At 29.3% G+C, this 21,045-nt stretch overlaps 5 protein-coding genes and 1 long non-coding RNA gene across 9 annotated transcripts; 3 read left to right on the forward strand and 3 right to left on the reverse strand.

Annotated features, from left to right (window-relative positions):
* Window positions 1–51: 51 nt before the first annotated feature.
* LOC127061576 (centromere/kinetochore protein zw10 homolog) lies at window positions 52–5,194 on the forward strand. 2 transcript variants are annotated; one of them, XM_050988644.1, is made up of 10 exons: window positions 52–184; window positions 1,360–1,562; window positions 1,631–2,438; window positions 2,515–2,663; window positions 2,725–2,825; window positions 2,905–3,080; window positions 3,172–3,378; window positions 3,459–3,596; window positions 3,694–3,827; window positions 4,075–5,194. In XM_050988644.1, the coding sequence occupies exons 2-10, from the start codon at window positions 1,446–1,448 to the stop codon at window positions 4,288–4,290; spliced, it is 2,046 nt and encodes a 681-aa protein (XP_050844601.1). In that variant the 5' UTR covers window positions 52–184; window positions 1,360–1,445; the 3' UTR covers window positions 4,291–5,194. The 2 variants fall into 2 exon arrangements, with proteins under 2 accessions (XP_050844601.1, XP_050844594.1); XM_050988637.1 differs by lacking the exon at window positions 52–184 and adding an exon at window positions 880–1,266.
* On the reverse strand, window positions 3,882–9,647 carry LOC127061688 (RNA-binding protein Rsf1). Of its 2 annotated transcripts, XR_007780932.1 has the most exons (4): window positions 9,345–9,647; window positions 8,139–8,729; window positions 4,069–7,332; window positions 3,882–3,997 (listed from the first exon to the last, which is right to left on the reverse strand). XR_007780932.1 is itself a non-coding variant. In XM_050988933.1 (3 exons), exons 2-3 carry the CDS (start codon window positions 8,720–8,722, stop codon window positions 7,305–7,307), a joined length of 612 nt encoding a protein of 203 aa, XP_050844890.1. In that variant the 5' UTR covers window positions 8,723–8,729; window positions 9,345–9,647; the 3' UTR covers window positions 3,882–7,304. The 2 variants fall into 2 exon arrangements, 1 of the variants encoding a protein (XP_050844890.1); XM_050988933.1 differs by having other exon boundaries at window positions 3,882–7,332.
* An 866-nt stretch (window positions 9,648–10,513) lies between these two features.
* On the forward strand, window positions 10,514–14,164 carry LOC127061584 (mediator of RNA polymerase II transcription subunit 17). Its single transcript, XM_050988658.1, has 9 exons — window positions 10,514–10,604; window positions 10,681–10,795; window positions 10,918–11,100; window positions 11,158–11,474; window positions 11,554–11,766; window positions 11,862–12,067; window positions 12,143–12,715; window positions 12,840–12,988; window positions 13,065–14,164. Exons 2-9 carry the CDS (start codon window positions 10,707–10,709, stop codon window positions 13,276–13,278), a joined length of 1,944 nt encoding a protein of 647 aa, XP_050844615.1. The 5' UTR covers window positions 10,514–10,604; window positions 10,681–10,706; the 3' UTR covers window positions 13,279–14,164.
* Window positions 14,165–14,905: 741 nt separating this feature from the next.
* Window positions 14,906–16,253, reverse strand: LOC127061681 (gamma-secretase subunit Aph-1). Its single transcript, XM_050988904.1, has 2 exons — window positions 15,592–16,253; window positions 14,906–15,477 (listed from the first exon to the last, which is right to left on the reverse strand). Exons 1-2 carry the CDS (start codon window positions 15,819–15,821, stop codon window positions 14,994–14,996), a joined length of 714 nt encoding a protein of 237 aa, XP_050844861.1. The 5' UTR covers window positions 15,822–16,253; the 3' UTR covers window positions 14,906–14,993.
* Window positions 16,254–16,333: 80 nt separating this feature from the next.
* On the forward strand, window positions 16,334–21,006 carry LOC127061592 (maternal embryonic leucine zipper kinase-like). Of its 2 annotated transcripts, none has more exons than XM_050988681.1 (13): window positions 16,334–16,629; window positions 16,713–16,863; window positions 16,949–17,058; window positions 17,141–17,294; window positions 17,375–17,481; window positions 17,557–17,724; window positions 17,807–18,004; window positions 18,079–18,220; window positions 18,294–18,380; window positions 18,816–18,888; window positions 18,959–19,109; window positions 19,246–19,349; window positions 19,492–21,006. In XM_050988681.1, exons 1-13 carry the CDS (start codon window positions 16,483–16,485, stop codon window positions 19,691–19,693), a joined length of 1,794 nt encoding a protein of 597 aa, XP_050844638.1. In that variant the 5' UTR covers window positions 16,334–16,482; the 3' UTR covers window positions 19,694–21,006. The 2 variants fall into 2 exon arrangements, with proteins under 2 accessions (XP_050844638.1, XP_050844628.1); XM_050988671.1 differs by having other exon boundaries at window positions 19,423–21,001.
* On the reverse strand, window positions 16,865–18,143 carry LOC127061757 (uncharacterized). The gene is made up of 2 exons (XR_007780947.1): window positions 18,036–18,143; window positions 16,865–17,587 (listed from the first exon to the last, which is right to left on the reverse strand). It is a non-coding gene; the product is annotated as an uncharacterized LOC127061757 (long non-coding RNA).
* Window positions 21,007–21,045: the final 39 nt, after the last annotated feature.

Here is a 21,045-nt window from a genome sequence, read left to right on the forward strand (position 1 = left end):
TCTTCTCTTCTCTTCTCTTCTCTTCTCTCTTCTCTCTACTTCACAGGGCTACCTCCGAACGAGTCACCGAACGGAGGATCGGTACTACTCGCAACCATCACACCGCCTACTATTCTACTCGAAGGTAAACCCGCCTGTCACGTGACCTCCTCCCAACAACTACGTCACGCAGGTTGTGAAACAGGTGAGTTTATCCCCCCACCACTAATCCTACTCACTTGGTCACCGTCATGGCGTTCATGACGTCTTTGAGAGATATTCTTAAGGAAAACGAACGTTTGCAAAAATTTTAATGAAATTAAAAGAGAATGTATGAACTAACGTCGCGCTTTTAATGATGTTCATAGATAAGGAAAGTTAGGTTAAAATTGTAAGTTTCTTTTAGGTTATATAGAATAATTTTCTTCTTTAGGATTATATGGTTTTTTTTTTTTTTTTTTTTTTTTTTTATTTATTTTGTTCTTTTTTTATTCTATCGATCAACAATTGTATAAATTCAATAATAATTTATCTTTCTAAGATATAAAGGCGCTTCGAATTAGTCATATAGCAGAATGAAATAGATATCAAGAGATAGAGTTAGCCATACTGATAGCATTATCGGCTTATCATCGTTTATTAAGTAAACTAAAAATGAATCGTAAAATTAGTCACACAATGTAGGCGTTGCTAAATCATCATCTATTCTCTTGTAATATTGAATTTGTTTCTTTGAAATTTTTATATTCATACGTTCGATACGTTTTCGACATTCTTGATTAATACCTTCAAATAATTTTGCGCTCATTTAAATAATTGATTGATTTTTTTACTTTATTATATACGTTCATATATGGAGATTGAATCTTGTATAAAATGTGTATATCACAGAAATATGAAAAAAATTATAAATATCGAATAATAATTATGGTGTATAAAAAGTATAAATATCGACAAATAATTATGATATACTTGGAATTATATAAAATATTTTCGAATATGCCACCTTAAAATTTAACCAATCGAAGCAGATCGCTACTGCGCATATACAAATTTTCTTTTTGTCAACATAACCTAATAATGTACTGGATATATTTTTTATCTAACCGGTATTAAAAGAGGTTATACAAAGTTTATATAAAATATTCGATTTTTTATCTTAATGTAAACATATGTATTATATATAAATTAATATTAACAAAACTTGATATTTAATTTCTGTATATCAAACGTATCAGTACTTTCTCAATATGGTATCGTTTTTAACTGATGTGTTAATTACAGCAGGTAACCTTCAAAATTTTCTAGTATAATAATATTAATTTTGATTAATTATTTCTATTATTTTTAATATCTTTTTTCTTTTTCTTTTATAAATAGGACAAGTTGAGAAGCTCAATCTTCGGGAAAAAATTTCTCAAATACAGGAGGAAATAGTAAAACTAAAATATGATGTCAAAGATTTCATGGATGATAATTATATTGAATTTTCATCAAAGCTGACAAAAAATCAACGTTTAGTTTCTAAAGCTGAAATACTTACAAAGGAAATGAACGATCTACAGAAAAGAATAGATGATCAGGTAGATTTACGAATATATAACAATAAGCAATTAAATATATGCAAGAAAATTGTATATATATTTTTTAGATCAAAATAGAATTATCTGGTTCCATAAAGGAATTACAAAATCTTTCTCAAGCATTAAAAGAATCAAACGTTTGTCTCCATTTATCTAACCAATTATTATCTCTTAATGAATGCATTAAGTCGATAAACCAATATCAAGAAGAACAGCGATACGTTGATACTGCTAAAAGTTTATGCACAATGCAGAATTTATTGGATAATCCTGAAAGTGATTTACAAGATCTTGAAATTTATAATGCCATTAAAGAGGAATATAAAAATTTACATGATTCATTTTTATCTCATGCTTCTTTGCTTTGGGACGAGCGCATTTGTTGGACTGGTTTAGAAAATAATAAAGATGAAACGGTCGTTACTCTTCATATTAAGGATAAACTTGAAAACATAGAAGACCTAATTCGTGGTTTGCATTATGTCAACAAACTTTCTGATCATTTAGATCAATTTTCAGAAACAATAATGAGTCATATAATTCAACCAATTATCAACGAACATTGCTCAGTATTTGTTTCAAAAGAAAATATATTCACCATTGAATATATTGATAAGAAACAAATACCAATTTATAAAAGTGTCCTGCATAATCTAAAATTATTATTTAGATATCTTCATGAACATTTTAATGTTATAATAGATGATAATCAAACTTTACTTATGAAAATGCAGCCTCATATGTTAGAACAATTAGCAGAAAGTCTTACAATGAATTGCATAGCTAAAACTATTCCTAGTTCCAATACAGAATTAAAAAATTTTGAGCCAGTAGTTGAAGAAACTAATGAGTTTCAAAGTTATCTAGTAGAAATAGGTAATAAAAAGTTCTCTTCTCAAGGTCATTTTAATATTATATTAATATAATTATCTAAACTATTATAACTATACAGGTTTCATCACAGAAGAAAACTTATTCTTAAAAGAATATACTGATAATATTGACAAACTTTTTATTGATAAAATATGTCAAGATTTAATGGTAAAAGCAAAAAATATTATCAGGAAAGATCTTCATGATTCAATAAAACACATACCAGAGGTAAATTTCGTTAAAATTTTAATGATACAAATATATTAAAATTGTTATTAATAATTTTTAGACTCCATTAAAATTTACAAATGATGAATTAGAAAATGAAGATATATCAATTCATAGATACTTAAATGAATCTTCTTTTCAATTACCAACTTGTCAAATAAGGTACTTAATATTACAAATTTTCATTAAGTCGATAATTAATTCATAACTTATCATTAATTTGGAAAACATTTTTTTATAGCAAAAGTGCAAAAGAAATACTAGATCTTGCAAAGAGTATTTTGGATGAGGCTTGTGACAGTTCAGATGCCTCTGCAGTCAGATTGTTTTATACATGTAGAAATGTATTTGAAATGTATGCAGGATTAGTACCTGAACATCATAAAAAATTTTTGGAAACAATACCACAACAAGTCGGTAAGAATTGGTCAAATGAAAAAAATTCCAATACATGAGAAATAAATCATAAATGTATCTATAGGCCACTAGACATTACAACTGTTCTTAGCTCTATTCCACAACAACTGTATGTATCTTGCACACCATCTACTTACATTGGCACACGAATACAGAGATAAATTGCCAGAATCATTGCAACAGCTTAACTTAACGTTTACTGATCAAACGCTGATACTACGCAACGTGGGTTCTGAATGTTTTCTAGAGCACATGAGATACCAAAGAGATATCATTATAGATATCCTCAAAGAGTCAGGTCAGTCATAGTCAAATTTGATATAAATAATATAATTTTTAAACAAAATTTATAACAATCGAAATTGTAAATATAATTAGGTTTAGCAGCACTAGGTCAAGTTTCTGAATTACCTTCGTCGACTGAACGTGCATTGAGACAGTGCATCAGACAATTAGAATTGTTGAAGACTGTCTGGTTAGATGTTCTACCAATCAATATCTATTGTAGAGCTGTAGGCAAGTCTTAATCTTTTTTCTCGTTTCACTTGGCAATATATTTATTATAAATTTAATGGTCTCACTTACCTCTCGTTTTTGTTTATATTTTTGACAGGATGCATCGCTAATTCTATGGTCGAAGATTTAATATTAAGAGTTACATCCGTTGAAGACATACCTGCTAATGTAGCTTCTGACTTAGTGATAATGTTCAATACAGTAGCAACACGTGCACCAATGATATTTCCAGTAAGTCGAGTGATCGCATTTAAATTCTAGGATTCAAAAATAATAGAGATAATATTTCATTCGAATTTATTTTATTAACTTGTTTATTATGCCACAACACTGTTAAGGAGTCATGTGTGATTCTGCGATCAAAGAGTTGATATAGATAGAGTTGTTCCATCAACTTGTTCCTGTAAAAGTGAAACTATAAGAACATATGCGGGGCTGATTATGTATAAATTTGACAAGAATACTTTTTTACTTTTAGGAATCCGAGGAGATAGCACAGTATGTACGAAAATGGAGAAAATTCTTAGAACTCATTAAAGTTCTTGGTGCATCATTAAAAGAGATCGAGATTAGATGGGCAAGTGGGAAAGGTCCTCTTGCAAAAGAATTTACAGCTATTCAAGTAAAACAACTTATTAGAGCATTATTTCAAAATACAGAAAGAAGATCAATTCTCTTAGCTTCTATTAAGTAATACAATACTGTATTGATATGTTATTAATAACCAGTGGAGAAAGAAAATTTATTTGTATTCTATGCATTTCATCTTACTTAACAAATAATTTCTTTTTTAATACTTTCCTTCATCCGATTCTTTTTTTTTTTTTTTTTTTAATTTTAATAATTTGATATGTATATTTTTTTGTTTCACTATAGTTATACATAGTAACGGAATTAAAAACGCTACGAAATGCTTCGAATGTGTATATGTGTATATATATATATATATATATTTGTGTGACAAAAAATTCGAGATTTAAATTTGTTTACATAAATCTTTAAGTCTTCATACATCTCAAGTTTTTTTATCATTTCCATTGTTTTAACGATCCTTCTTACTTTCTCTACTTTTTTTATAATAATTGTATTTTCTGACTTGGAAAAAATCAATATTCGCAATATGTATTGTAAGCTATAAAATAACGTAAATAAATATATTTATAATAATTAAAACTTTCCAGACTAGTTTTAATATTTTATATCAATTTGTAGGATATTGAATACCGATCATGTTTTCAAAACTTATTAATACTTTTAAGTTTTAAATCATGTTCAAAATGATTCGAATTTGTTGTCACATATATGATACAAATTCAAAGCAATTCAAAGTATTTCAGATTCCATCACTAGTTATATACGTGTATTCTTTGAATTTCATATTACGTGACGAGCTCTCATGCGATCAATTTCATATATGTGAATATAAATTCTTGACATCTACAGTATTTTTTTTCATTGTAATAAATCCTTGTAAACTGATAATATAAACTTGTGTAAGGATAATAAAAATTAATTGATCAAACAAGGCATCGAATATAAATGAATAATATTGGCTTGTATAATATAATAAAAGAGAAAGAGAAAGAGAAAGAAAAAAAGAGAGAAAATGAGAGAGAAAGAGAGAATGAGAGAGAGAGAAAGAGAGAGCGCGAATATAATGATATAAAAAAAAAGGTTAAATTGTAACAAGAATTTCCAAGAATAGTATTTTTCATATAAAATGTTTTTCAGTGAAAAAAATATACAGCAAGTTAAAAATTTCATAACATATTACTATAGATAATTTCCAATTTTCATCAAGAATATATTCTTATATGAGTTGTATTTTAAATATCAAATTATTTCGTTTTAATTAATTAAACCTATATATATCTGTGTTTATTACGTGTGCGTGCAATCTCAATTTTATACATATTCATAAATAAATCTACACACATATAACTACCAATACGCAAGCTGCCTCCTACAATTTAAGTATAAACAAAGTGAAATCAAATAAAGAGCATATATATATATAAAGAATATGTCAATTTGTTAAAAACTAATAACATTATGTTCTTGTAAAAATAAGATATAAATAATTTTTTCATCTAAAATACTTACTGATTTTTTGTATTACATATTTTGTATTTAGAATAACGGAAAAATAATTCATGAGAAATAAAATAAAAGATTAAGCATTTTTATGTACTGTTCGCTGCTATGGATAAAAAAAATATTGTTTAGGTTTTGCTTAAAGGAAGTTATTATAACATAACTCGAATCTTTGATATATTAAATATTCTCGAAATTTTTGATTTCATTCAATTTCAACAATACCTATACTGATAGCATCGAATTTTAAAATGGATTATTTTGTAACTTGTAATCAGAATATATATATATATAAAGAGAGAGAAAGAGAGAGAGAGAGAGAGAGAGAGAGAGAGAGAGAGAGAGAGAGAGAAAGAGAGAGAGAGAGAGAGAGAGTACGAGGGTCATGTAACTGACCAAACTTTGAAATAGCTTTATACTCATATTTATAAGTCAAAGGCACTTGCGATATCTGAATTTGACAAAAATTCAGATTTCATTTTGAAATTTTCCTTAGAAAGGAACTAAAGGAAAAACAACGAAAGAAGATTTTCATTGGATATAGACACTGAGAGAGTAATCAGGCAGGCAGGCAGACAGGCAGGCAGGGTGGCGGGCAGTAGTGAGCGCAAATCATTTAATACGTTTCCAATTCCAAGTCATGTACAGTCGAGGTAAAACATTACCGTAATTTTATCATTTTATCTTTTAGAGTCCAAAAAAATAGAAGGAGACGCTCATAGATGCTTCCAAATGCAGGACTGTTTATGCACATATATTGCTAGAAAGAAGCACAGAGTATAGCCTGCGACAATGTCTCACAATCTCATAGTTTTGATTGCACACATTATCTGTGTATCAAAATTTTTTGGGGCCAGGACTGTTTCTTTGTGCACTAGCACGATAGGCCATATACGAGCAGCAGTTTGCATTTGGTTGTATTGCGCATAGTTTTTTTTTCCCTTTTGGACCTATATAAAAACGTTTCTACACGCACGATCATAAGCAAGGTTTTAACTAGATATATGAAGACTGTACTCAGAAGTATCATCAATATACTGGAAAACGAGAGTTTGGAAAGACTGTATTCACGCAGAGACGCGGTATCTAATTATACAAAATTCATGGTTACTATATCAAGCTTAATTTATCTCCATTCTTCACTACCTTCAGGCAAGTAGAAAAAATGCAAATACGTTTCTAAACTTGCATAAGTACCATGGATGTAACTATTAAACAAATTTAATCTATGACCCATGGTGTATGTAAAAAATATACCTTATAAAATATAAAGAAATTGGGCATATTTTGCCAAGAAATAAATTGGAATTCACAAATAATTATAACTCTTATGAGTTAAGGCTCTAAATGCCGATAGATAGAGTCTTATCTTTCTCCCCATTTCATATCGAGCATAGAACTTTTACAGAATCTTATGAACTGTTAATTAAGAAAAGTGGCAACGACCACAATCTGTCACATCAGATCATATAATGCAAATATATGCTGCAGCATAAACTGCAATGGTCGTTCTTGTTTATATACACGTCGCTGCGTAGATTGGATAGAAATGTAGTCGTCGAGGCGGGTGGGTGATTGGCCCGCAGTTCAGATTGGCAACGCAGCGTAGTTCTTTTATGTGCATTCACGTAGATGACGATGACTGTGAACATGGAAGTGCAAAACAGGATGTCACATTATTTTCGCCATTTATGGCGTATGACTCCCACTGATTGAGAGTCTTTAGTCTCTCGATATATATAGATATATATAAATATTTATATATATATATATGTATATATGCATGCAATAACTTAATTTTTCAGAGTTAGCGATCAGAAACTCTTCCTCATGCATTTATGCTTTCGATCATGTATGCTCACTCCATCAAAATTTAACAATGAATTTACTAATATTTGACAATGAGTTCGCGCAAATAAAAACTATGGTAGAATAAAATTGAAAAATTTCGGCTTTTATAATAATTATCTACATTACAGTTTTGCACGAATCCGAGTAAAATAATTTTTTCAAGGAAAAAAGAAAAAAAAAGAAAAAGAAAAAAGTAGAGTATAAAATATGTTGTCACATCACAAATATACAAAAACAAAATAAAATCAATCAAAATAAATTTCTCATAATGCCTATTATGAATTTCTTTTTGTTAATGGTTACAGATTCTTGATTTACATATTGATCTATTTACCATATTTATTTACCTATTCTAAAACTTTTAAAATAATTATGGAGTATTGAAAAATCTAAAGTCGACTGTACCTGGAAGATATGCAGATGTGACATTGTAAATTTGCAATTTACTTATGGCAACATTTGCTATAAATCTTAATATAGAAAGGAATTCACCATATATATTCCCTTCCCAATATTTAAATTAAATATTATTGAACTCGTGCAGATGATAATGATTCAACTTAAAATCATTTTACGAAGACTGGGTATCATTAGTACCTGCCACGGCCAGCCGGAGAGCGGCTTCGGTACCTCGATGTGCCGGTATCCTTGCCAGTGTAGTATTCCATGCCAGTGTCTCCGCTAGTAGCACCATAGGCATCTTGCATATATCCGTCTCGAGTAACATACCCACCGGTACGATTGGACATATAATCTTCTCCATAGCGTCCTCTACCTCTACTTCCACCACCCCTGCCTGCATAATAGCTGCCCCCATAATCTCCATATGTACTGCCTCCTCTGTAACCCATACTAGCACCACCCCGAGAACCGAAATCCCTACCAGTAGTACCACGAACACCTCTGAATCCTATTCCACCCCTACCTCCGCCACGACCTCTACCACGTGAAATTTCCACTTTTAACTTGACACCCATTATTTCTGTGCCATTCATACTATTGCATGCCAATTCTGCTTCATTCATATTCAGAAATTCGATGAAGGCAAAGCCTGGAGGATTGAAGGCCACCCAAACCTTGTTAAGCTTGCCATATTTTTCAAACTCCATTTGTAGATCTTCTTTTTTGATGCTCTCATTGAGTCCACCAACGTAGACACGAGTATAGCCCTCCGGAGTCATTTTATATCTAAAAAAGTTAGTTTGTAGCATGGAAGAAATGAGAAGACTTTATAAATTTCGTTTGCTCAAAATCAATATAACTCAAACAAATCATATATATATTTGTTAAAATTTCATTTTATATGCTCATGTATTATCAATTAAGATTTTTTGCATTGTCCTTAAGCAAAAAGATGAACAAAATTATTTTAATTAATGTACTATCATCTAATTACCTTCAAACATGCATCAAATACAAATAAATATGTATCTATAAAGAGGCAATCAATATCAAGCATAATATTTACTATACAACGTGTAATACACGCTTTACACAACTTGATAATTTTTCTTATCCAAGTACACTAAGGATAATCATTATACGCAACGCGTCCATCGAAGAACCGCCGAAGGAAAACAAAGGCTTAGGAAAGTACCTTTGTATGTCAAAAAAATGTCGTGGTAACCTATCTTAGTATATTATTGTGTTTGATTTAAAAAGGATTTCGAAATATATAATATAACGCGAAATAGTAAAATAAGACTGGAAAATAAAACAAATATGTACATGAGTCGGAATACATGACTTTACGCGCCAATAATTTTGAAGTTTATTTTCCCGCTGTATCAATAAAGTACTTACCCTTTTCACTTTCTTCTTAATTTATCTTGACAAAACACAATATCAAACGACGATTTTATTATTATATAAATCACTGTATGAAGAAATATACAGCTACGGCGGCAGAATGATGCACACGACGGAATCAATAGAAGCGAATCAGTAGGGGTCCACAGTGCACAGAAACTATATCCGACGCCTCTGCGTCTCCAACCCAGACGCCCAAAATTTTTACAAATGGTTACCGATCAGTTTGTATTTTGCGACCGTTTATACGTTAAATATATTAACCCCATAAAATTATGTCATTTCTCTTATTCTTCCAAATGATATTTATGTTTTATTTATTTGTTAATACGTTTCTTTTTATTTTACGAAAATCATAACATTTTATTAAATTTTTATTGTACTTATTTAATTTGTATGATCTTAACAAGTTGTAGTAGAAGCCATTTCTAGTTGCAATAGAAGTGCTACCTAGCAGAAAATTTTGAAACTTTTCTGCCATTCGTATATATTATTTATATATTTTTATTAATATTTAATATATTGCACATATATGTTATACTACAACAATTTAAATTACTCAAATTCTTTATTATCGTTAAAAGAGTGTATTACTTGATTTTACTGATATTTTATTTAATATAAAATTTCAAAATATTTAATGATTTTTTTCATCACTTTTTAAATTTATATATTTATTCAGACAAAGAAAATATGGTAGTCTCCATGCGTCAAGCATGAACAAAAAGTCCGGATTTATTGCTAGTTTTCAATCATGTCATCTTATACCTTGATTACGATACGTTTAGTAATTTTTTTTTTATTTTATTTTAAATAATCTATAGATACTTATTGTTATATAAAAATATATATATCATGCTCTCTAGATAAAATTAAAATGTTTACATCAAATGTTTTTGTAAAAATAAAATCTTTTGTAGGAGAATTGAGTTTTATTGTATCGTCCAATCAACGTAGGTTTATATTACACAATTCGTAGTGATTGGTTGTACTAGTAGTCATACCTTTATTGGACAATATTTGAAGCAACATTAATTTTTGTAAAATTATGATTTTTATTAAATTAAAAAATTTAATACTGAAAAAAATTTTCAAAGATATTTTAATGATAATAAAACATTTCTTCAGGTTGTTTCTAAAATTTGATAGTCATAAATTCTATATGACTATAGAGTCGATCACAGTGAAATGCATTGTTCATTTATCATGTTTATGTGCAATTAGTTCAAAAATATTTTATATTGTATTCCCAAAGTATTAAACGTTCTAATAATGTTATGTTATAACATTTTTTTTATATACTAATTAAATAATATGTGCGCAATTTCAGTCGTAACTTTAAATACGTAAACAACAATGGCGTTTTCCGTGAACATCTCGGTAGAAGCACCAATTGAAAATCAAATTCAAGAAATCACTTATGATGGGCAAGAAATTTATCAGGCGTATGTAATAAATTTAGAAATTATACCTGTGATTAAGAAAATATTTTACTTATGACGTTGAATGCTCTTGTAAAATCTTGATGTTTATGTTAACCTTAACTCGTGTAACTTCAATATTACAGTCCTCTTACATTATCCGAAAATTTGGCAAAAATTGCCCAAAAGATAGATTTTAGTAAGACTAATGGAGAGGATATTAAAAAAGAACAATCTGAGAATGGTGATAAAAGCGAAGAGGACGCAAAAGATCCAACATCTTTTCAATCTTCGTTATGGCCATGGGACAGTGTTAGAAGCAAATTAAGGTATTCTTTTTATAACAAATAATAGATATTTTTATTTTAATGATTTGATCGTTTTAGGAATGCGTTAACAGAAGTATGTGTATTAGCAGATGTTCTTGCAATAGCAAAAGAAAAGCATTATTTAGTTTTGGATCCTGTACCTCAAGAAACAGTTGAAGTAAAACCCATGGTTCAAGTATATGCTAGAAAAAAAGCATTAGCAGGAGCTGCTTCGGTTCTTATGATGGGAGCAGAAAGATTACGAAATAGTCAAAATGAATTAGCTAGGAACCGTAATACACCAGATTTTCATATTGAATTGTTAAGATTAAGACAAAATTGGCGTTTGAAGAAAGTATCCAATTCTATAATTGGAGATCTTAGTTATAGGACAGGTAATATCTTTGCTATTTAACTTTTATCTATATTGTTTTTCGATATATTATTTTTTTTTTTTATAAAAATTAATTGCAGCTGGCTCTAAGTATACTCAGACTGGCATGTTTGAAGTAACAAAAGCGGAAGAGGAAGAAAAACCAAATGGTAGTCCTCCTGCTTCACCTAATTCTAGTAGTAATACAACAGGGCAATCTCATGGACCATCCAATTCAAAAGCATCTGCATTGCGTGTTACTATACCTAGTGAATTACAAGGAGTAGCTTATATTGAAGTACTATGTCAAAAAGGTAGATAATATTAATTTAATATTCTATGATAATTTTTTTTTCTATGTGATTATGATTATATTTGTTTAAAAAATGATCATTGTGTTTTTTTTTAGATCAGGAGGATTTGTGTAGTGCTAACATTAGTTTACTTAACAGTAGTGCGCATAGTTCTAATGCAGATATGCATTGGCAACAAAAATTAGAAGCAGCACAAAACGTTTTATTCTGTAAAGAACTGTTTAGTCAATTGGCAAGAGAGGCAGTACATTTACGTGCACCAATTCCACATATGGTTGTTGGGAATCAAATTATGGCTACAGTAACTATTATATTCCTTGCAATTATTTAATTACAAAGTCCATTATGGAATGCATAAAATTTATTTTTGCGTCAGGTGCTTCCAGGAATTCAACTGATTATAGGTTTGTGTCATAGTACTGGGAATGACAAAAAACCAACTGCACCTCCACCTCACAAAACTGATCATGATCATGTATTAGAACATTCCTTGCATCAATTGCTACGTGAGGTACATCATAAAAATACTCATCATCCGTTTCCTCACCCTTCATCTGGTCCTCTTGGACCTAGCAAACGTCGATGTTTGGCTGGTCCAACAGCAGCAGATAGATATGAACTTTTAGAAATGTCAAAGAGTCAAACGTTATTGGAACAAATCATTCAACAAGCTCAACACTTCTTCATGAGATTACGTACTGAATATGTTCTGGATACAATAGCAAAAGAAGTTAAGGATCCTTTAATCGTATCTCACTGGATGGCATTAAATTCCCCTACACAGTCATGTGTCAAAATTAATATATTAACACACGGATACGATAGTTTATATCGTACTTCATTGATTGTTCATGTAGGAGAAAAATCACTTAAATGTGTCTGTAGAGATGGCAGAGTAATGCATATGAGTTATGAACCTCAGGAATTAAGAGATTTAATTTTTTGTCAGGTCAGTTCTTTAGTATTATCGATTAATTTTAATTTAACAATGTAGAATTATACTGTACACACACACACACACACACACACACACTCACAATAATATGATATATTTAATACTAGAATTATTTTAGATATATCAACATCAAATAACGGCAGTACAATCTTTGGCAAAATGCATGGGCTGGCAACTCTTAGGAAATAGTTCACATCTTGGTTTAGGTGCAGTTGAGCCCCTAGGAAATGCAAGTAGTTGTATTTTAGCTTCACCAATCGGTGACAGGTAATTTATAATTTATATACTCATGCAATTATTTCTAATAACAATTATTATGTTATTTTGTACTTTTTATTCTTAGAATGATCGCTGTAAGATGTGAACCTCAAACAGGAGTACAAGTGGCTATTGCACATTCTCCTAGAAAAGATTTCTTTCCAGGTCAATTAGTACGAGAAAGGAAATGGGAAAATTTAGGTGGTTCTTTTAAAGAAGTTAGATGGGATAAGATGGAAGGAAAAAATTTTTTGAATAAGATGGAATTGCTCATGGCTTCCTTAACAAGTAGTTCATAGACGTGTAATACAAAAAAGGACTCATTTGTAGTTCTACACTTCACAGGGTGCAAAATATACAGATCATATTATTTTAAGCAATTGTACAAAGTATTATACTTAATAGATTTGACGCAATATATTGCTATTTCTGAAATACAAGATAATGTTAATAATTGAAAAGTTCTTAAGAGCAGTTTCTCTCGAGTAAATACAATGATGTAACATATTTTAAATTTCAGTATATTTATTTTTGAATGTTGATACAGTGAACTTTTATTAAATAAGCTTTATAAGTCAATATTCAATATCAACTTGTTATATTTTATGTATGATGTAAAAAAGAATAGAGAGTTCTGAGAGTGCTGCTCTTCAAAAAGTATAGCGTTTATAAAGTCAATATTTTTGTAATACTTAATTTTATGATCTTGAGGTAGATTCTACCAAATTCTTATTAATCTAAGTATACTCTCCTATACTTAGATTGTGTAAAAAGTTATTATAGACGTCATAACATTTGTGTATTGAAACATTCAAGGAATATAATTGTGACATTAATAGTAAAAAAATTATGCATGGCAATTTAATCTCTAACATACGACTAGGAAAGAGTAATATTAAATATGCAGTGGCAAATGATTTCTATACAATAAATTGATTTATTATTTTATTAATGAAAAGAATGAGAATAACAATGATGCTCGTTTTTTTTTTTGGAAGACAGTGATATATAAAAAATATCTTAATATTTTTATGAACTTTAAGTACATTACATATTTACTTGTTTTCCAAGATGATGGTAAGGAATAGATCAATGCACCTGCGATTGTACAAAAATGGTTTTTATTTGAATTACATAATTATACGAAATGTAATATGAATGGATTAATAAACTACTATGAAATGACATTGTGTTAATGAAATAAGGTGCGAGATAGAACATGATCCAATAATTATCTAAATTGTATTTTTAACAAATTATCTTATATATAAAATCAATAAACAATTCCTTACTTATCGCGTCTTTTGTATATTATATTCAAGTAATAGTTTGTTTTCAAACTTTTGCATAAAATAATCTGTATCATTATATCATATAATTTGATACACATACATACATACATACGTACATACACACATACATACATACATACATACAATCACACATAGAGATATTACTTTTAATTTTCTTGAATGAATATGCTATGCACTATATTATATCACTAAATTTTAAATTAAAACATTGTCTTTGCTTTACTGCAGTTTGAACAATAACTACGGTATTATCATTTGTTTTAATGGATTAAGGGACGGACTAGCAATTTTATCAAAAAACTTAATGCTAGAGCGTACCAAATAAAATAAATCAGATTACTTAAAATAGTTCTTACAGTTTTAAATTTTCGAAGAATTCAATGAATTAATGTATTTATAATATAGCTGTGATTCTCAATGCTCTTATTTTTAATTCTTTTTTGAAATAGACATCTAATAAATAACTAAAGATCATAGAGTTAACTTTTACTCCATATTCAATCCTCTCACTGATTTATACTTATGTTAAGTATTAAGAAAGAATATCATTTTATTATCTTGTATAATATTTTTGTAAACAGTCCTTTTGTAAGTTATTTATTAAGAAATCAAATTATGTCCAGACTTTTATTTTTATAAAAAATGAAATATTTTGTTTTTACATCTATATATTATTAAACATGTACTCATTATATAAGCTCTTAATTTCTTATAAAACACTGAGTTATATTCACTATTTTCCCACCAGCGACCTTAAAGGCAAGAATCGCATTAATAATTAAAATAGTGTAACCAAAAGAGAGACTGATCGCAAATAATTGTTCTATGTTTAATAGGGTCATGAAGGAGACGGACAAATGTGATCCTATGACCCATATAATTTGTCCCCAGTTTCGCTTATCAAGAGCAGCAAAAAATATAATACCCCAGAATGTATGCAGTAAAATGAAGCATAATGTTGTAGATGCTGATATGATGAAGAAGTATTCTGTACCGTGTTTGAGACCCATGGTTCCAGGACCAACTGCGTCTGCTAACACATTGACCAGAGCAAAAGCTCCACTCATGAAACCAAAGCCTAGGCCACAAACATATGCAAATACATGTCTGCCGTTAACTACTTCAGTTGTAGTTACTTTTTCTAAACCTTTTTCAGCTTTTCGTAATACCCAGTATAAAAGATACCTATTAATTTATAAAATCGATTAGTATCACCATTATCTTTACATACATACGTATAACAAATAATACGTGAAAACAAAACAAAAAATAAAAATGTATTTTATAATATTTTATTACCTGAAAGCTTCTTGGAGTAATACAGAATATAATAATCCAAATGTTAAATGATTTTGAAATGGAATAGTATACCAAAGCACAGATGATAAAAGTAAAGAAATAAGCCAGAAAAAAGCACTGGCAATTAGTATAATAATTTTTATTGGATCATTAGCTATAGTAAATGCGAACATGGCTAATGGAGGCCCAAAAGCCAAGGAAGCACAACCGAAAAAATCCATAACCGTCATTTTTGTTGGGATGAATGCTTAATCACTCGCGTGTACTTATTTGTCAATTGACCTTTCTTCCACACTAACTGCTTCTAATCCTACACAGCCTTATTATGGCTCGAATGTCAACTTTCTGTGGGCGCATTTATTGCATTACCACAAACATAATTTTTAAATTTGACATTTCAGAACATATTTATAAGGTTAAGTACGACCTCGTTCAACAATCTTTAGAAATCGTACTACTGATAAATGAAAGCACCTTTGTATGAATTACAATGAGATAAGCTTACACTGTAATCGATAGTTTATCGATATTTTTTTTAATTTGCAATATTGAACTTCATTCTCGAATTTATACAAGTTATTAAAAATTAAAGCCAGGAATAAAATTGCGTAGATTTTACTCGATCGATATATTTTTTAAACGGATAGATTATTTCTATGAAACGTGTTAAAAAAATTTTCAAAAAATGATCCTAACAAGTGTTCTAGTTATTATTTCTCTTGGTGTTATAACGTTGGCAGCATTGACGCTATGAACATTGTCATCAAAAGTGAATGATCCTGATTGGCTTTTAAAAACTGTTTACGTTAAACTGGTAGTTTGAAAAGTTATTCAGACAGCGAGTGTCATTCGCTTGCAAAGTGTTTTTATTTAATTCATTAAATTTTTGTTATGATGGTGCGATATGCAGCTCTTAAGGGATTATATGAGTTGGAAAAGACAATTGGAAGCGGAGGTTTCGCAAAAGTTAAACTTGGTATACATGTTGCGACTGGAGAAAAAGTTGCTATTAAAATTATGGATAAAACAGCTTTGGGCGTAAGGGATTATTTATTTAAATTTTATGGGCCCTTATATAACAATAAAAAAAAAATGGAATATGTAAAACCTTGAATTTTTAGGATGATTTACCAAGGGTAAAATTAGAAGTAGAAGCGCTCAAAACTTTGCTACATCAACACATATGTAAATTGTATCAAGTTATAGAAACAGACACATATTATTTTATGGTAATAGAATATTGTTCAGGAGGAGAATTGTTTGATCACATAGGTGATTGTTCATCTGTTTTTATTTCATTGATGTTGATTTAATATAGATTTATCGGAGACAAGAATTAATTTAATTATTTTTACAGTCGAAAGAAACAGATTGACCGAGTCAGAATCTCGCAAATTTTTTCGTCAAATTGTTTCCGCAGTAGCATATTTGCATAGCCTTGGATATGCTCATCGTGATCTTAAACCTGTATGTTTGTTTTTATATATATATATATTTTTTTTTACATATCAATCAATAGTCGAATATAATGAATAATATTTATTTATAGGAAAATGTTTTATTAGATAAAGATGAAAACTTGAAACTCATTGATTTTGGTTTATGCGCGAAACCAAAAAGTGGAATGCAATCGCATTTGTATACTTCTTGTGGTTCTCCAACTTATGCAGCACCGGAATTGATATTAGGCAAAAAATATTTAGGTTCTTAATAATATCTTTAATTCAAATTATTTCCTATTTTTATTAAAAAACAGAAGTTGTCATAATTATTTTATGGATAGGTTCAGAAGTAGACATCTGGAGCATGGGAGTCATTCTTTATGCTTTACTCTGTGGTTTCCTTCCATTTGATGACAATAGTATAGAGAATTTATACAAAAAAATTTTGGTAAGAATTTTATAGTCTTTGTTCATTCTCGATCTTCCATTTTTCTATTATTTTAAATTTATCTTTTATATTTAGAGTGGGAAGTATGACGAGCCAGGCTGGTTATCTAGTAGTAGCAAAAGATTAATTCGTGCAATGTTACAAAGAGATCCAAAAAAGAGGATAACGATTCAAGAATTGTGCAATCACCCATGGATAACATCAGGTTTCCTTAATCCAATATCATTTGTTCATAAAACTAATGTAAGAATTTTAAAAACAATTTTCTTTATCTGTATACTAGGCTACTTCAATAAAAAAGATATTTTGTTACATGGACACACAGTTTGAGAAAGATGACGATGTATTAAGTACTATGTCTGCAATTTGTGGAGAACACAGTTCGGATATATGGAATATATTAGCTAAAAGTGACAGAACTGATTATAGAACAGCCACATATTTATTACTACTTGATAGAAAATTGCGTGGCCTTTCTTTAAAAATTTCATCCTCTGCAAAGTCTTATTTCAGGCAGGGCTTGGTATATATTTGTTACTATTTTTTATACTTACTTATCATTCCTAATTATTGATATCATATATCATTGTTATATAGACAGGAGTCGATTTGCCGCAGCATGAAGGTGGAATTCATAATTTTATCACAAATTTGGAACACTCTCCTAGAAGTAAAATAATTAGAAGATCACCTGTCACCAATGACTGCTCAACTAATAAATACAAAACTCCTGTTGCTGGTTAGTACTTGACTCATATATGTTTTGCTATTTGTGATGCTATTTTTAAATTGAATTACATTTCTATTTTTAGATAAAACTGTAAAACAATTCACAGAACCGCAGACTGCTTGTAGAAAAAGATTAAGAAGTAAAGAATCAGATGAGTGTTCTTCCCCTGGTAAGTTCTGTTTTATTATAAATATATGCTAGTAAATACATATATTAACATATTTGTTTTCTTATAAAAAAACATCTTTAGAAAGCTATTTTACTTTGGTTGTAAGACATACTCTCTGTCTGTGCAATATGTTTTCTAAAGTTGGCTACTAATTAGGTGATACCAACATCTTAATTAGAAACTTTAATGGAAGTTCCCAAGATCTATACATTACAGTAGATATATGTAAAGTGGATAATTACAGTAGAGAGAGATAAAGAGAGAGAGAGAGAGAGGGAGAGAGAGGGAGAGAAATAACACGCAGTTTAGACTTAGAAGTTCTCTTTCAGTAAAATTTATGTGTTTTACTCTTATTAAACAAGTATATTTTTGTAATTTTTTATAATATTCTTGTAACATGAAAATTATCATAATGTCCTAAATACTTTGTTTCAGTGCCAATAAAGAAGTGTACTGAAAAAAATAAACTTGTATCAACACCTACTAATAACGTACCATCAGAATCTAGGTAAAATTATTGCAATTTTACTTCACTAAAATATTACTGATATTTGATAGGCAAAATATTTTATATATAGAGATGCACAATCCTCGACGCCGGGAAGTGCAAGAAAAGTTATAATGGGTTTGGAGAGAGGGTTGCATCGTGTTAGGTGCGTTCTTACTCCAAAACGGCGAATTAAAAATGAAAATATAGATCCTGATCAGCCGACTGTACTTTCTGGTAAAGTACGTATTTTTTTATTACAGAAAATAATACTTTATATATATTATATAAATTATATACTATATTAATTACATAAAAAAGATATATATATATAAATATAATTAAATTATTTAAACGACTTTGCATTATTTTTTGAAGGGTTTGTGCAATGTATCATCGACATCCAGTGATTGTCCAAAATACGTCTTATCACAATTACGACGAGCTTTACGACGTAAAGGAATTATGTGTCATCAAAAAGGGTAAATAGAAAAGAATCTATTATTAAAGTAAACACACAAGTAACAATTAGTAAAATAATCAAAATTTTCGTAGTTTCATTTTGCAAGGTGAAACGGATGACTGTACGGAAGACGTAAATAATACGAAACCATTTTTATCTAGAAATGCATGTTCATTCGAACTAGAAGTATGTTTATTGGAAGGTATTTCCGAAGATAAACTATTAGTTGGTATACGAAGAAAAAGATTAAAGGGTGATGCGTGGGTTTATAAACGAGTATGCGAAGAGGTTCTAGCTTTGGCAGCAGAAGATATATCTAGTGGACAAAAAGATGGTTCTTCGGAATCAAAGTGTCCTATCTAGAAAATTATAGTATTTTCAAATGGATACAGATCATTTTTACGATCTTAACTACTACACGCTCCAAGATTTGAAATATTTTGATCTCAGTCAGTGTGTATCGCGATCGCATATATATATATATATACGTTTGATATTTTATAAAAAGAGAAAAAAAAAGAAAGAAAAAAAAAAAGAAAAACAATATGTACATAAATTAAAATATATAATACCGATCGAGTAAACATAATATTAATTTTTTTATATCGCTTATTATGTCGCTCGAGTTCGCGGAGTTTCTCATTAAAACTATAAATATATTATTAATCCTTAAAACAACAAAATGATCTTTATATGTGAATGATAGATTCGTCTAAAAAAAAAAAAAAAAAAAAAAAAAAAAAACGAAACAAAAAAAGATAAAAAAGGAAAAAAGAAATAAGAAAAATACAAAAATGTAACGATGGAAGTAACTTTCATAAAGCGTAATTTTCTATGAAACAAGTGTTCTTGTTATTGACGTTATATTTTATATAAGGATTATTATAGAGCTTAAGGGATAATTAATAATAAAATGCAACGTATATAGTATAAAATTCATAATAAATAAATAAATAAATAAATAAATAGATAGATAAATATATATTTTTAACATTCCAACATTACTCTACGATTCCATCCTATTTTATATCTTTTATATTTTCCATACCTTCAAAAACAGGAATGCATTTGATACGTTTCACTGGTATGAACCCTTTGTACCAACGACGCGTATAAAAGGGCACAAAGAATCTTTGAATTTCGCCGACCCTTATCGCGAAATATGTAAAGGCTCGTTTTGATGTTCATAGGAAAAGGATCTAAAGTATCGCGGTTCGTTTGAACCTTAGCATCAGTGCGGGAATGTAAGTATAGACAGGTGAAGTTATAAAATCACAGCACAACAAATCGATCAGCATAAAACGAAACCGTTTTGTTTTATGGGAAAGGAAAGACGATCCTTTTATCTTCGACCGCTCGTCGAAACTTCATTCGGTTCAACTATCGTATTTTCAAAGTGTATATACCTATATATTTGCTTGTTCGTTCTATGTTAGTCCTGATCGATCGATCTCTTTCTTTGGATCGTTGTAAAACGACGAAACGAAGCTTGAAAATGACTCTTACGTTGGTCGGTGAATATATCAAAGAAGGGTTTACAAAGGGTTCGCCGATAAAATTTTGTATTTCTCTTTTAACGTAAAATATTTTTCTTTCTTTTTTTTTTTTTTTTCTAATCAGGATATCGGTATATACAGTATTTTTCAAATATTTTATTCTTTATTTGCATATATATATATATATGTATCTATAGCACCGATGCGATAATTTATTTT

The sequence above is a fragment of the Vespula vulgaris genome, chromosome 1 (genome assembly GCF_905475345.1).
Source record: "Vespula vulgaris chromosome 1, iyVesVulg1.1, whole genome shotgun sequence".
NCBI classification, from domain to species: domain Eukaryota; kingdom Metazoa; phylum Arthropoda; class Insecta; order Hymenoptera; family Vespidae; genus Vespula; species Vespula vulgaris.